Raw genomic sequence first — 16,474 nt, 5'->3', positions numbered from 1 at the left:
GATTTGGTAAGGGAAACCCTAAAAATAATTCGAGTATAAAAACGAAATAGGAAGTGCACGATGGAATTATATGGTAAGGTTTATGAGAAAATTTTATTAAATTATTATTAAAGGTCTAATATTAGAAGTGTATACAAATGTGTACAGTAATGCGCAGATATGACGTCCAGGTCCAGGTCATCCTAAAGTAAACTAAAAGAAAAATCATTTAGATAAAGAAATTAAATAATATGTGCAAAAGTACATCATGATGTGATGAAGATTCGGTGAAAATCTGATAAAATCATGTCAAGCGGTTCAGGAGCAGTTGCGGATACAAAAGTGGGACAGAAGGACAAGCAGACAAACCCCCTATCAATATATACCGCCAGCTTAAAACGGAAGTATATGAATAAAAACAAAATATATCCGAACATTGAATACATACACATAAGAATAAGTTTGAATTCACTTAACAAACAAGCATGTTCTTGATGTATTGATTTTTTTAATATTTCATTATCGACAAAATGTATCAGTAACGAAATTTAGGACTGTTACAGATTGTATCACTTTATATTATAGCAGTCTAGCATCTGTTACTGAGGGAAAATTAATATTTCGTCTGCAAAAAATCCTACTGCGACCTAAAATAAAACCAAAAATTTTGTTCCCTAATAATTTTTTCAATCATTTAATACTCGGTATGGTTGTTTGATTGCAGTTTGTGTATGTTTGTATATTGTACGAAATTTAATTTTGTGAAGTGTATTGATTTATATGTTCTAAATGGGTCCTTTAATTTTTAATTTGATTGTTTGATTAGTAACTGTTATTGTACGAACTGTTTTCCATAGACTTTGATAAACATGTTCATTGGACGACCTTATCTATTCGGAGGACATTTTAACAACAAACCAGTACAGATAAAAGTTCACAGTAAGTCATATACTACAAATAATGTATCAAACTACTCTCTGAGTGAGTGTAGTTTCTCCCACATTCGATTACCCATTTGCCTTATGTTTTGTATACGTAGACGGAGTAAGGACAAGGTCATGAGCGTTCGAGGTGTGATGGTCAAAGAAAAGGGACTGGGCGGGTCAAATGAGATGATAAAAACTAGGATGGAAGTCGGAAATCAGGGGGATTATTCCAATAAATCACATTAAATCTAGAAATATTTTACATGCACCTTCGGCATGTTTATCTTGAACTTCGGGACAAATTTTAAAATATTCAGAAATAGGATTTTATGAATATGCATATTTTTTACAGTAAAACTCGCGGTAAGCGATGAAAACTTTTATATTCAATTTTATATTTTTGTTCATGATTAGTTGTTACTACAACTTCCATTGAAATGATACCAATTAATTATAAAATGAATATTCATAATTAAAAGAAAACAAACATTTTTATTGTAATTCTGTTCACACTTGTGATTTTAGTTAAGCTAACTAGCATCACTGGAATAAATATTACAGAAAATGTTCCTAACGGAATAAATGATATAGAATATTTGTTCCAACAGGAACAGATATTATGACATTGTTTATAACAAAGTTTCCAGTGGAACTTCTGTTAGGCGGAACAAATATACGTTGACAAGGCCACCAATGGGTCTTCAACGCAGCGATAAAATCCCGCACCCGGAGGTGGTCCTCAGCTGGCCCCTGAATAAAATTGTGTACTAGTTCAGTGAAGATGGACGTCACACTAAACTCCAAAACATATAAATGAACTAAAATTAAAAAAAGCATACAAGACATACATACATGTATACATGTGTGTGTAAGTGTAAAAGTTGATTCAACTGCACAGGTAAATGCAAAGGTAAACGTGTCATAAAGATAAACGAGTTTAACTGTTATTTCAATTATTTGAGGGACCATAATTGGAGCAATGTCTATTCTTGATTCTTTTATATATTATTTTGTATATTTTGCTATTTAAAACTATTTATAATACATTCATGGTGATGAAATAGATTTCGTTCAAAGATATGCCAACGTGGACGAATTTCAATTTTTAACAAATCTAAGTTTCGGAGGACCTTTCCTCTTTGACCTGTTGTCCGTGTTGCTCATCTATGCTTTTAGTTTTACATATCGTTTTCCTCTAATTTGTTTAGTTGATTTAGACCTCCTTTTTCTTATTGGCAGTTCTTTTTTGTCTCGATTAAAGATTAACAGTCATATGATTTTTCAAATTTAACAAAAAGATGAATATGTTCCATAAACTGGAAAGGGTAAGTTTTACTATAAAACACGCATACATAGACTTTCTCTATTTCTTTTAATCCAAATTTTCAAAAATGTACTGGTATTGAATTATTGTCTTGCCGTACTCTAATTCATCTAAAGCTTTTCAGTATAAAATGACCTTAACCATGAAACCTCTCTTTGAAAATTTAGCAACCTCACAGCGAAAGTACGGAGGGAAAATCGTGATGAAAGAAAAATATACTAACGTGGAAGGAAGAAAGTAGAAACCGACTTTGAAAGAAAAGAAATGATACATCAAATCATTTAACTGTTACGCATGGACAAAAACAAAAATAAAACAAAATCACCAGAAATCGTTTCATATGACTGTTTTTGCCCTAAATTGACTTTCAAGCATTTCTTTTTTGTATGCTCATTCAATTATCTTCATAGAAAAAGTTTCCAATTTGAGTTGCAACTGTTATTTAACAATACATTTCATATCTTCTACTCTTAGATGGTTTTATTGTAAAACATTGAACATTTTTTTCCCTTAGTATTGGTTATTAACTAAATCGCTCAAATACGACAAAAACTATAGCGAAAAAGGAAAATAATTTTCTGACTTTGGAAAAACTACTCATCGGTTTTGTCAGTTTTTCTTAAAGGAAACAAAACGCATGTTATTTGTTATTTTGTCTTCTTTTTGGAAAGACTACACGTCCTTAGCTGAATTTAAACCGGGACGGTGTTGTATCTCAAAATAATACTGGGATAAGGTTTTGATCCATATGGGTAGTTGCCCTTGTGAATTTTGGAATCCAAATAACCATTTGAGAGACCCATGGTCAATTCTGACGACTAATTTTCAACCCAGTAAATAGTGCCTGTATTGGTACACAAATGTTACCATGGCTAAGTGTTCTCTTCTTGTTACGCTAAATCTTTGTTGAGCCTTTTCTAATTTCTTTGAGGCAAATGCGGCGACCTCCTCCTGTAATCCTATGAAAATGAGCCCATACCGGTATATTTCTGAAAGGTGCTTTGTGCATTACACAACCCAAATGACATTTTACAGTACTCGTACAATCCATATTTTGTGATGAAAGCTGATCTTTTTCTTCCAATATTCTGCCAATAATCAATCTGAAGTTGAAGACAACTAAATAGAGATACAGACACTATACAGCCTAGACACATATCTATTCGGGGCAACGGATAGACCTCCTTTATGGTCAGGTCATTAAGTTTCCTGAAATCAAAGCAGCACCGGACAGTGTTGCTTTGCGGCCCCTGCTGATTTAAACAGTTTGAATATGCCATGTTCGAGCTGTTTATAAATGTTCTTCTTGTCTTTGTATTCAAATGCTGCTGGTGTCCTTCTTAATGGTTTTCTAATAGTAGCAGCGCCAGCTGTATCTATTCTATATTTGACTAGTGAACATGTTTAATCAGTTTTTGAAGAGTCAAAAGTCGTGCTGTTTGCTATTTTAACTTTGATGTTTTTACTCTGTATGCGGGTACTACTTCTTTCATAAAGGCTGTTTAGGTGTTCTGGCAACGTACGTTACATAAGATGTAAAAAAAAAACTGAACCATTGACACCTTTTTTTTTCTTTGTGGCCGGAGAATAAGATGTTTACTGTATCCGTCTACAATCACGAACAATTTGATTGAATTTGAACCGACTTATTATAACAAATTAAATCAACGTTTACAGGATCAGCATAACATTATTCATCATTTTAGACGAAGATGGAAAAAAGAATATCTTACATAATTAAGAAAATACCACACGACTTTGGACATAATAATCAGACTATCAAAGTTGGTGATGTGGTTCAAATACACGAAGATTCGCCAAGAATTAATTGGAAGTTAACCATTGTATATAAATAATTAGTTGGCAAGGATGGACACGTAAGAGCAGTAAAAACAATGGACATACAAATCACCCAATTTCAAAGTTATATCCGATAGAGGTTTTCTTGCGAATCGTTTCAATCAAAACTTGACACCAAAGAACGTTAAACAAAAAAGGAAACCATGCAGGGAAAACATTCGCCAATTAATGTCTTTTAAATTTGTACAGATTTTAATAAATCAAGTGATTTCTTCTGTCGCAGAAAGCTCGACATAGGAATAGTGATCCGGCGGCGGCGGTGTTAACTTACTTCTTAAAAGCTTTATATTTTAGAAGGTAGAAGACATGGATGCTTCATACTTTGTATATAGATGCCTTATGTTATGAAGTTTCCGTCTGTCATATATCCAATGTCCTTGACCTCTTTTTCATGGTTCAGTGACTACATGAAAAAAAGTTAAGATTTTTTGTAATGTTAATTTCTCTCTTATTATGAGTAATAGGTTAACTATATTTAGTATGTGCGTACCTTGCAAGGTCCTTGTACCTGTCAGACAGTTTTCATATGACCTCGACCTCATTTCATGGATCAATGAACAAGGTTAAGTTTTCGTGGTCAAGTCCATATCAGAGATACTATAAGCAATAGGTCTACTATATTTGGTGTATGGAATGATTGTAAGGTGTACATGTCCAGTCCGGCAGGTTATATTTGACATTGACCTCATTTTTACGGTTCATTGCTCAGTGTTACGTTTTTATGTTTTGGTCTGTTTTTCTTAAACTATAAGCAGTAGATCAACTATATTTGGTGTATTGAATGATTGTAAGGTGTATATGTCTGTGTGGCAGGTATCATTGACCTTGACCATATTTTCATGGTTCATTGGTCAATGTTAAGTTTTCTTGGCTAAGTTTGTTTCTTAGATACTATAAGCAATATGTCAACTATATTTAATGCATAAGATTGATTGTAAGGTGTACATGTCGGTCTGGCATGGTTCACCTGACCTTGACCTCATTTTCGAGGTTCATTGGTCAATGTTAAGTTTTCCTGGTTAAGTTTGTTTTTAAGAAACTATAGGAAATAGGTCAACCTTGTTTGGTGTATGGAATGATTGTAAGGTGTACATGTATTTTCGGTTTGGTTTATCTAACCTTGACCTCATTTTCTTGGATCATGTTAAGATTATGTGATACTTGAAGTAAATTTAAGCTTTATATTTAGGACAATCAACATAAAATCAATGGTCAGTAAAAAGGCGAGACATTTCAGCGTGTGCACTATTGTTATTTTCTACATACATCGACTTAAATTTGACTTTATCACTGTATTTATTAAGAATTTTCATCATTTTCACTTCTCGGCGACCAATGTGTCAATGATTTGTGGCTTTTTATGACGGACTGTAACTAACGTTACATTTTAAACGTCAATACGTTGCTCACACGTATTTTTACTATAAAGCGAAGCACTAGCCATACCTATTCAAGAAAACATTCGAGGATTACCAATTAGCATGTGACACCGATATAAATATAAATAAATACATATAAACATATCAATATCAATAACACTTGCAGTAATAGAATGATGATTTTTCTGTGTGATTTCATCGCATCATAATGCAAGAGTGTTGTTTTGACGTTCAAAACAGTCAACAAAACTGGTCTTTCTGTAGGATCTTAGGATAATTTTTTTCAGATGATACGCTTTTCAATATCTGAACTTGCTGAGCAAATGCTCAATCATTTCCAACTGTGGTCACAATAAAGGTTGCAGGCATACGGATCTAAATGGGGTTGAATTATTGACGTGCAAGTCAATATCGTATTAGTTTTGGCATATTTTGACAAAATTGAACCGAAAGACTGGTAATACACAATATTTATTCAATATTCCGTTCAAGATCTTGACAATGTTTTCAGTCCCAAAACATTGTTTATTTATATTGAATTATACTGTCAAAATTGTTGACAATCTCCCTTTAAGAATACAATTTGCGGCTTCTCAGAACTCCCATAGACAACTTCATGAGAAAAGGAAGGACATTTAAATACTAAATTATAAAATGCAGAACCTGTGCATCGAGATTATTTTGTAATATTATAAAAATGACAAGGTGTGATATGATTGCCTATGAAACAGCTCTCCACCCGAGGCCAAATGACGTAGAATTGAACAAATATATGTCACCGTATGGCCTTCAACAATGAGTAAAATCCAGACCACATGGAAAGCTATGAAATATCCCGAAATGACAAAGGTAAAACAATTCAAACGACAAACTAACGGCCTGATTTATATACAAAACAATAAACAATATGATATACAGAAACAAACGGCAAACACTGAATTACAGGCTCCCGACTTGGAACAGGCACATACAGTTAATATAATATTGGAGAAAAAGAGAATTCTTACTCTAATATGACAATTTTAACGCCTTGGGCTACTTTTTTCAGAAAAAAATACATTAAAAAACTATCAGAACGACAAAATGGTTAGGATATACTAACTCAATAGTTAGTTACACTCCTCGTATTACACATACATGTATATGTTCTTTTTCCTATATATTATTATAGAATGAGTTTTTGTCCATGGTGAAGGAATATGAATCAGGAGAACGCCAACCCAACTGTCAATGCATGATTAAGAGGTAGAATAATGAGCACGAGAGGCAGCAAGTTAGTATCAGAAATACAAGAACGATATTTGGAATGCAGCATTTGTACAGAGATATTTAACGAACATGAACGTATTCCTAAACTTCTTCCTTGTCTTCATACATTTTGCTTGGCATGCCTCAAAGCTCTGTACAAAAAAGATCGAATAAAATGTCCCACCTGCAACGGCTTGTATAAGTTGAGTAAACGAGAATTTAACAATCTTCCTAAAGACAACACCCGACGTGACCTCACGTCATTCATTCAAGTTCAAGTTAAACCTGACAATGAGTGTTTAAATTGTGGAAACTGTGTAAGCAAATTGTATTGTTGTTATGACTGCGATAAATGCTTTTGCTCTAAATGCTGCAAAGTTCACAAACAAAAACATTCATCGCATAATGTACAAGAATTGAACGAAGAAACATCCAACGTTTGTAAAATTGCTGGACATGACAATAGTCCACTGAAATATTTTTGTAAGGGGCCTTTATGTGAAAAAGTAATCTGTGCTAATTGTGCCTTATCCGACCACAGAGATCAAGGAAAACATTACTTAGAAGATGTGAAACAAACAATTGATCAACGCAAAGATCAGTTAAAGACAGCTGTTGCAGCTTTGAGAAGACAAATAAACACCGTGAAAGTCATAGAGAAAACTTGTAAGGAAAAAGATATTTCCTTGCGCAAAGAGAGGGAAAAGTTCTGCACAAATGTAGAAAGAATCTATAATGACGGAGTAAATGCGTTGAATTTCAAAAAAGAATTCATAGTCCAGAGTTACAACAAATTGCTTAAAGGACACGAAGAAAGTATTCTAAGCACAAAAGAGAAAACTTCCCCATATATTCAGAACGCTGAGGAATGCTGTAATATAACCGAAAGATTACTCTCCGATAATGGGATTAAATCGTTCCTTGCAGTTGATAAAACATTGAATAATCGTATCCAGGAATTTTTAGATAAATCTTTTGAAAATGTTGAATTTAATGACAAAGCAGGTTTACAGTCTGTACATGGAAACGTTACTTCCTTTGAACAATCTGTTAAAGGCTTCAAAGACTCTTTGAAAACATCAAAATCTAGTAAGAACTTATTGTATATTATTATCGTTGTTATTGTTTGGTTTCATAAATGTATTGTAATTGATTATATTGATTCATTAAATCAAATATTAGAGACACTGTCGAATGAATCATGTACATGTTGAATATAATTACGAAGCAGGGTCACAGTCTCTACATGAATACGTAATTTCATTCATGTAATGAGAAAAAATTACTGGGAAATACATACTTTTACCAGAATCGGTTTTTAAGTAGAAATATTGTTCTCCGAAATCTATTTAAAAAGATGAAATAAAAGGAATCACATAATGACGTATGGTATCAGTTACCAATCAACAGTTATGATATGCGATCATCCCACCTGTTAACCAACATGACCTTTATGTCAAATATAGACGTAAAATGCAAGTATTGTCTATTATTTTGAAAACCTTTCAAAGATAAAGACGATATGACCGTGGTAGAATTGTTCAGAATGGCAAGATCTACCTACTGTCATGTTGACAAAATTTTTAGACGAATCCTTACACGAGTATTAACCCTTAAAAGCCGATTTTGACTATTTATTTATGCACCTGTCGCAGCGGAGGGGGCACGAAGTGTTACCCTCGTCCGTCAGTACGTCTGTACGTCCCGAATTTAGTTTCTGTTCTCTTAACTTTAGTTTGCATCAACCAAATGCTATGAAACTTATACACAATGCTTATTACCACAAAACACAGATCAAGTTCGAATTTTGGTGGCGTCTCTTTTACCGTTCTAAAGTTATGCCCCATGGAAACATTCTCCATTTATCTTATCATTGCCTATTATCTCGAATACTATAATGAACGGAGAAAACCTTAAAAAGCGAAAATAATCAGCAAACCAAGCTCTTCATATATTTTAAATGGCCGAAACCGTCAGTCGACTCCTTATAGAAGTTATTGCCCTTTTCTGAGGATTTTAAACAATCATTTGCGTTTTGTTTTTTTTTATTTGAAAACTATAATAGATAAAGTGAAACGTGTCATTACAAACAGGATCAACAGGTCAAAATATTTAAATAAATCAACTTAGCTGAAATTGTCATTGTGGACTTTTTGTAGGAGTTATTGACCATAAATGACGATTTGTTTGTGTTTGCCTATTATCGTCAAAGCTATAATATATAAAGAGGAACTATAAACTTTAAATTGGAAAAATTATTAAGCATGTCAAGATTAACAAAAAGGCCATCAAGGCTGATATCGTATGTCGAATCCTTATAGGATGGATTGCTTGATTGATTAATTGATTGTTGGTGTATAAAGCCACTTTCAGCACTCTTGGCTATAACGTGGCGACCAATTTTAATTGGTGCAGGAAGCCTAAGTGCCGTAAGAGAACCATTGACTTTAGGCAGAATAAGTGGTAACCCGGGTGAATTAAGATAGGAATCGAACACACCTGCCACGAACGAGGTACGAAATAACGACATCCGCGCTATCGCTAGTGATAAACTACATAGACAACTCGGCCACTGAGGTCTTTCCTTATAGGAGTTTTTATTCTGGAAACTTCAAATAGTAACATAAAAAAAAAATGGTAAGCAGTCGGCTCCTTATAGAAGTAATTGTCATGTTAACCCTTTCTCTTCAGCTCACCTGGCCCAAATATAAATATTTGGCGAAAATTAGAATGCGGAAAAACTGTAAAAATGGCAAAACAGATCAGCAGACAAGATATATAAATAAGTGAACATGGCCGAAATTGTCATTTTGGGCAAGCACTATAGAAGGTAGTAAGAAACTTCAAACAGAAAAATTATTTACAAGACAAGATCTACAAATAGGGCAAACATAGCCATCGGTTCATGTCTTATAAGAGTTGTTGCTCTTAAATGGCGATTTATACCTCATTTTGAATTTTTTGTCGAAACTGTAGAAGTTAAAGAAAAACTGTAAAAAGCAAAAATGATCAACCAGACAAGGTCTACAAAAGATGAATAATATGCCTTCGAATGGTATATGATTTAGCCATGTGTTAGGTTGGTGCATTACAAACAAAATTTTATGATTAATGTCATTCCACTACAAGTTCCTAAAATCTATATGAATGCATTTTTCTTTAAATCTGTGAGAAACTCAAATTAAATGTTTTGACAATTAAACAATGCCTTCTGGGGAAATCTTAGTAGTATTGCATGGTGTTGAAATAAAACTGAAATTGTTTGATATGCATTTACAGGTTGTGTATATGGTTATGATTTACTTAAAGGTATTTCAAAGAAGCGTTTTCCGTGTCCTGAACCAAAGATAATTTTAAATTTAGGTATCAGAACTGTGAAAAAGGCTAGTTCTTACATGTACGACACATTCTTTGAGGAACCCGAGCAAGAGACGTTTCTTGACAGGCTGAAGCGAACATCCAAAGTTTTTATCCCAATATTTATTGTGATAGCAATGGCAATGCTACCAGCAGACTTGTTTATTTCAAGTAATTATTGTAAGTTTTTATCTTGAAGTATTTATATAAAAAAATCATATCTATCCGGACATCTTCACTACTAAAGTAAGTAACCTCTTCTTTTAAGTAAGTTCCTCCGTCCCGGAAATGCATTATTTTAAAACTGATATCATTACCTGTTTACATACATGATAAAATTATAATAAATTTTGTTTCAAATTTATTAAATAGCAGATTATTTATTTGTTACCAATGATTTATGGGGAAAGTCGTGATGTCACAGCCAAGAATTGAACATCGATTTGTGAACCGAAAGAAAGACTTAAATTAGAGGGGCATAGAATCGGCCGTCGATTTGGAATCTAACTTTGTATGGCGTCAGATTGGACGTCTATTTGAGGAACGGACGTCATTCTGAGTCTGACATAATATATATATATATATATATATTTACGATCTCAAAAGGATGATCAGTGATTTTTAATATTAAGAAATACATGTACTTACCATGCAGTAACATCAATATTTTTTTTATCATACAAAAAATTATGTCTAAATACACCGGTATGTGTTACGGTAAGTTATCTAGGAAAACATGAAATCGCAGAACAAACACGCTACGGAATTCATGACAGTGCTACTTTGAACATTTTTGCTGCGTTTTAAAAATATATTTTTCTATGATCTTATGCATAATTTGTTCATGTATAAACAATGTAAATTTTCTGCAGGAATTTAATACGTTTATCGGCTTTAGAATCTCAAACTTTGAATCGCGTTAATTTTGCTTATGGAAGATTCGAAAATGGTCCCACAAATATATTTTCAAATTTTACCTTAGTTAAACAGTTAAAGGATTGGACTCACTTTATTTGAAAAAAAAAATAAACAGTTAAAGAATTGGATCGTCACGGTTATTTGAATAATATGTGCTAAGGACTGGACTCATTGTTATTTGCAAAACACTAAACAGTTAAAGAATTGGACTCATCATTGTTATTTGAAAAAAAATAATAATAAACAGTTAAAGAATTGGATCGTCATTGTTATTTGAATAATATGTGCTAAGCAGTACAAGGACTGGACTCATCATTGTTATTTGCAAAACCTAAACAGTTAAAGAATTGGACTCATCAGTGTTATTTTTCTCAGACCTAATGCAGGAGAATCAATTTAATAAAAAAAAAGATCGAACTGTATATTTTACGCACGTTTATGTGAGGCACGCTTGTGCATTTTAAAGCAAAATTGCCCTGTACGAAAGAAGCTGGTGAATGATGTCATTCTAAAACCTAATTGCAGATCCGTTTGGTCGTTTTAAAACCGGATTCTAACTTACAAAATCTCATTAGGCACTATATTTAGTCGTATTTTGTTATTATTTTACAAGTCACTATTTTTACAATATGATTTTAAAATGTCTTTTTTTTTCTTTTTGTAGTTTTAGTTGCAAATTCCACATTCAATACTAAACCGAAAAGCTCATTTGTTTGTAGCTCAATTGACAACGAATCAGTTTCAACTATTCCTATTGGTTATAGCACAACATGCGGCTCAAGGGATAATTTTTTCAAATATGAAGGTGTCTTCGTGGACAGAGAATTTACAAGATATAAATCGCATAATTTGGACTTGGTTGTGAAATTTCAAGAACATTTCTTCGTAGATAGTGATTATGAAGGACTTGTGCTATTTGAATTTGGTTTGACAACTGAAAGTGTTAACACATATTACCTCCATGAGAGTAGTATGTTAACTCTTACTGCATACAGCTGTAGAAATATGTATAGTGTTTGCATAAGAATTGGTAATGGTCTAAATAGCCCACTATCATTGGGCAATATTTTTGTTGCCGACCTAAATTCTAATTATATGAGAGGGAAATTCAGTATTCGAATTCGACCAGAAAGGGGAATTATATCGTTTATTTCTAAAACAGATGAGACAATCCTGTTGTACAAATTCACAAATGTTTTAATAGACTCTTCATTGTTTGGAGTGTTTGCCTTATATGAACGAGAAAAAATATCTGTCTCGATGTCTTTGTCTACCGACAATAATATCCAGTTTGATAGATCTACTTTGCATCCAAGTTTATACATTTCATCTGATAACAAAACGTTTTCAAACCGACCAACATCTTATACAAGATTAAACGACAGAAAAGACAACAGATATGTTTATGCCGTTCCATTATCAACTGCTTCATTTGAACACATATATACAGTTGTGAACATCAGGTTTACTCATATTAACGGTTTGAAATATGGAACAAAGATGTTTGAAATCGGAGTAGGGAGTAACAAGAACAGGCAGTTCTATAAAGATTTAAAATTTGAATGCTTCATATGTAGAATAACAAAATATTGGATATTTGACGGTACTGGATATTGTTTACAAAACAGAGATGGACTAACTATAATTAAACCAAGTTTTAAAATTATCATGCATTACCAAATTACGACAAATAGATTAAGCATCTATATTCCGAATACTGAAGGAAGACGCAGTTACTATATCTACACATATACGAATTTTGATCGGGTTCTTCCCACTTTTTATATTGGCAAAATGGATTCCAAAGACATAACAGCATCATGGACAAAAGATGTTCTGCTATATGAAGCAGCATGGTTATTATTTTCAGACTGGTTGGATTCATAAATAAGACATAAATCAACAGCTTAAATCGCTTTCGTAAAACTATTAAATGCAGAAATATCATCAAAATTGCGAAATGTTTCAAATAAGAAAAAAACTCAGTTTATTTCTTAATTATTCTATTTGTCATAAGGGAACGGAATTTTCGGTTATTTTATATTTTTCATTCTGAAGATTGTCATACGACACTGCAATTCTTTCTTCAATACAACATTGCTGAATTTAGTTGCTTTTATTTGCAGATATATTATTATTTTAAAGTCATATGAAATGATTTTCTGATAATTATTATGTTGAGAAAATGATTGAAACAATGCATGCATATATATTATACTAAGTCCTCTGCGGACGTGTTTTAATACATTTATAACGAACAATACAGTATAATCGACAAAAAATATTTCATCCTGTGATTGTTGATCGAAAATTTTACCTGCAAATTAGCTTTCGGGTTTGTATGCCAACGTTTACCGATTGTTACTTATTGATAACCAATCAACACAGAATAATGGAACATGTGGAAAATAAGTGAGACGATAGAGCGATATATATTTGTATTTTTTATGTTTCCATGTTTTCCATGCGTACCCATTTGTTAATTAAACTAAACTATTTCATAACAGTTGTGAAATGATTTGATGTATTATTTTTTTTTATTTCAGAATTAATTAATTTAACACTATCTTTTCCCCCCTGTGTTTACCTTTTCTTTCATCACGGGTTTTCCCCCTGATCTGTGCAATTGCCGAAGTTCTAACGGAGGATTTCATGGTTAAGGTCCCTGGATACGGAAAAGCTGTCGGCGAATGATGTACGGGAAGACCACAAATCAATAGCATTACCTTTCTGAAGATTTTGATTAGAGTCTATGTACACGTTTTTTTAAAAGTAAAAGTAAGCAATTGAAGTATATAAAACATTTAAAACTTTTTTATTAAAGAAATATTATATGACTTTAAGTTTCTGCTTCTTTAAAATTTGTTAAAGAAAATATTCTACATAAATGATCAAAACTGCTTATAAAAATGCCATTGGGAAGTAGATTTATATACAACTCGAGCCAACGAAAAACTTATTGAATCAATCTAGCGACAAACGTATAATAAAAATACCGAACTCCAAGGTAAATTTAAAAAGGGGAAATCAATAAAAACTGACAAAATCAAACGTTATCAACCAACGGAACAATTTTTTGTTGTTCAAAAATGACAATCATTTCCACTACGAAGAATAAATGATTATTTTCAATTTTCCTTAGCATAAGTTGAAATGAAATACATTTTATACATTCAGTAACCACTAATTAAACAAAAACAAAAAAATTACACAATGTACGGCAAATGTCTCTTTTTATGCGGTAAACGGCGTCGGCGAAATAACTGTTGGGGAAAGTGCATGCAGTTAAAAACAAATATTTTCAATATGGTTCGCTTTTTGCACGTCAAGAAAAAAATAGTTGGCCCAACAACAATAACCCCATAATGATACAATTTTGTCGATTAAAATTAATATTCGAAATTATTCAAATAAATAAGATTTTGTTTTAACAAAACACAATATATATGTCAATGCGTACAGACAGATAAAAGGTAGGATTCATATTTATTTATTTGTTATTTTTATGATATTGAAGAATATAAATACATATATAACTATTTGCGATTGTGAGATGAAATATTTTCTACAACCTGTCTAGAAAAACGGAGAAATAAGCAAAAAAGCACGTCAAAATGGTGAAATAAGTGAACCTTGCATCGAAAATGTTTAATTTCTCGTTAACTTGTGCACATTGCACAGAAAGAAAGGTACGAAAAGAAAGATATCAATATGGGGATTGTAAGACTAGTCACTTTGAGCACCTCAATATTTGTATTTGTGTGTATGGAACGAAAGAAATGTGTCATGTCAAAGTGGAAGGACCCGATTTTGACAATGTTGTTTTTTCACATGATGACCCAGTTTTGTCTTTGTATAGGACCCGGTTTTGCAGTTTTATTTCTGTTTGAAACCACAAATTTATGAAATGCAACGTTATCACGCATCTGAACATTGTCCGTCGAAAGAAATTCAACATATATGTTATTGTAAAACAAACCTTTTGTGTTAAATTTTTTTTAAACAGGCACTTTTACGAAATAGGGAGTACACCTTTTTCGAAAGCAAAGCGTATACCTTATTGCACTTATCTTCGAACTAAGTTTAAATGGAATATAAATACTCTATAGCATGCAATTACATTAATTATCTTATAACCGTAGAATGTTTATTTGTTTACTATACTAGTCTCAGTCTGTAATGATGTAAAAATAAGAAGATGCGGTATGATTGTGTCACCATATCAATTTATTAAAAGAGTGAAGCTAGTATGCTTTACTTTACTATACGTTTTGTTGCACTTCAGTGTTCCTGTTGTTCCTTTGTTTTCCTCTTATATTTGATGTGTTTCCCTCGGTTTTAGTTTGTAACCCGGATTTGTTTTCTCTCAATCGATTTATGACTTTTGAGCACCGGTATACTACTGTTGCCTTTATTTACAATATTTACTATCATTAACTCATTCATTCATTCATTGACGAACAGTCAGAAAAAGACTTTATACTATTTTGCATAATCATTAATAATTAATCATGCATGCAACCCCGCCAAACATTCTGGTACCGTAAAATAAAGGTTAAACTAAAAGTATCACATAATAGTTATCGAAGGTACCAGGATTTTAATTCAATACGCCAGACGCGCGTTTCGTCTACATAAGACTCATCAGTGACGCTCAGATCAAAATAGTTATAAAGCCAAACAAATACAAAGTTGAAGAGCATTGAGGACCCAAAATTCCACAAAATTGTGCCAAATACGGCTAAGGACATTGTTCAATGAACCAGGATAAAAGTAAAGGTCAAAATCAGATGAAACCCATTAAAACCAACCAAAAAAAAATTAACATTAATGCTTAATTCTTTATTGCCAAACAAACAAAAAACAATTTTGGTTATAGCAATACAGAGACAAAACAAACATAAGAAAAACTACCAATAAACTAAGAAAAAAAGGTCAAGGTCACATGAACCCTAAAAAGTCATGTGTATTATACAACCAAATATAATTGACCTATTACTTGTAGTATTAGAAATACGGACCACGAAATGTTAACCTTGATCATGAAATGAGGTAAAGTTAAGATGAACCCTATCTGACGGAAAAGCAGAAATTGCAAGGATCCCATCAATCAAAAATAGTTATCCTATCAACAACTATTAGTGTGAAATTCACTTGAAAAAAAACAGCTATTATTTTTTCAGGACATCGCTGAAATATAAAGATGATGTCAAGGAAAATGAACATAAGAATAAACTCATCATAGATACCAGGATTGAAATTTTGTTTTAGCGCCAGACGCGCGTTTCGTCTACAAAAGACTCATCAGTGACGCTCGAATCAAAAAAGATAGATAGAAACTTTTTAACATAAGAGATCTGTGTGCAATGTATGGCGCATTCATGTCTTCTTACTTGTGAAATATGAAGCTTCATACAAATAGTTCAAGCCGCCGCGAATTTGCACCCCTTGGTCTTGCATTCCGACGAGACAAAATACCAATT

General features: G+C 32.5%; 1 protein-coding gene across 1 annotated transcript; it reads left to right on the top strand.

Annotated features, from left to right (window-relative positions):
• The first annotated feature begins 738 nt into the window (after positions 1-738).
• Positions 739-14,530, top strand: LOC127704880 (uncharacterized). Its single transcript, XM_052209116.1, has 4 exons — positions 739-918; positions 6,640-7,805; positions 9,996-10,253; positions 11,656-14,530. The coding sequence occupies exons 2-4, from the start codon at positions 6,722-6,724 to the stop codon at positions 12,876-12,878; spliced, it is 2,565 nt and encodes an 854-aa protein (XP_052065076.1). The 5' UTR covers positions 739-918; positions 6,640-6,721; the 3' UTR covers positions 12,879-14,530.
• The last annotated feature ends 1,944 nt before the right edge of the window (positions 14,531-16,474 follow it).

This window comes from Mytilus californianus, unplaced genomic scaffold (assembly GCF_021869535.1).
Source record: "Mytilus californianus isolate M0D057914Y unplaced genomic scaffold, xbMytCali1.0.p SCAF_1, whole genome shotgun sequence".
NCBI classification, from domain to species: Eukaryota; Metazoa; Mollusca; class Bivalvia; order Mytilida; family Mytilidae; genus Mytilus; species Mytilus californianus.
Note: the sequence above shows the minus strand (reverse complement) of the source record. Positions and strands in the feature narration are given on the sequence as shown.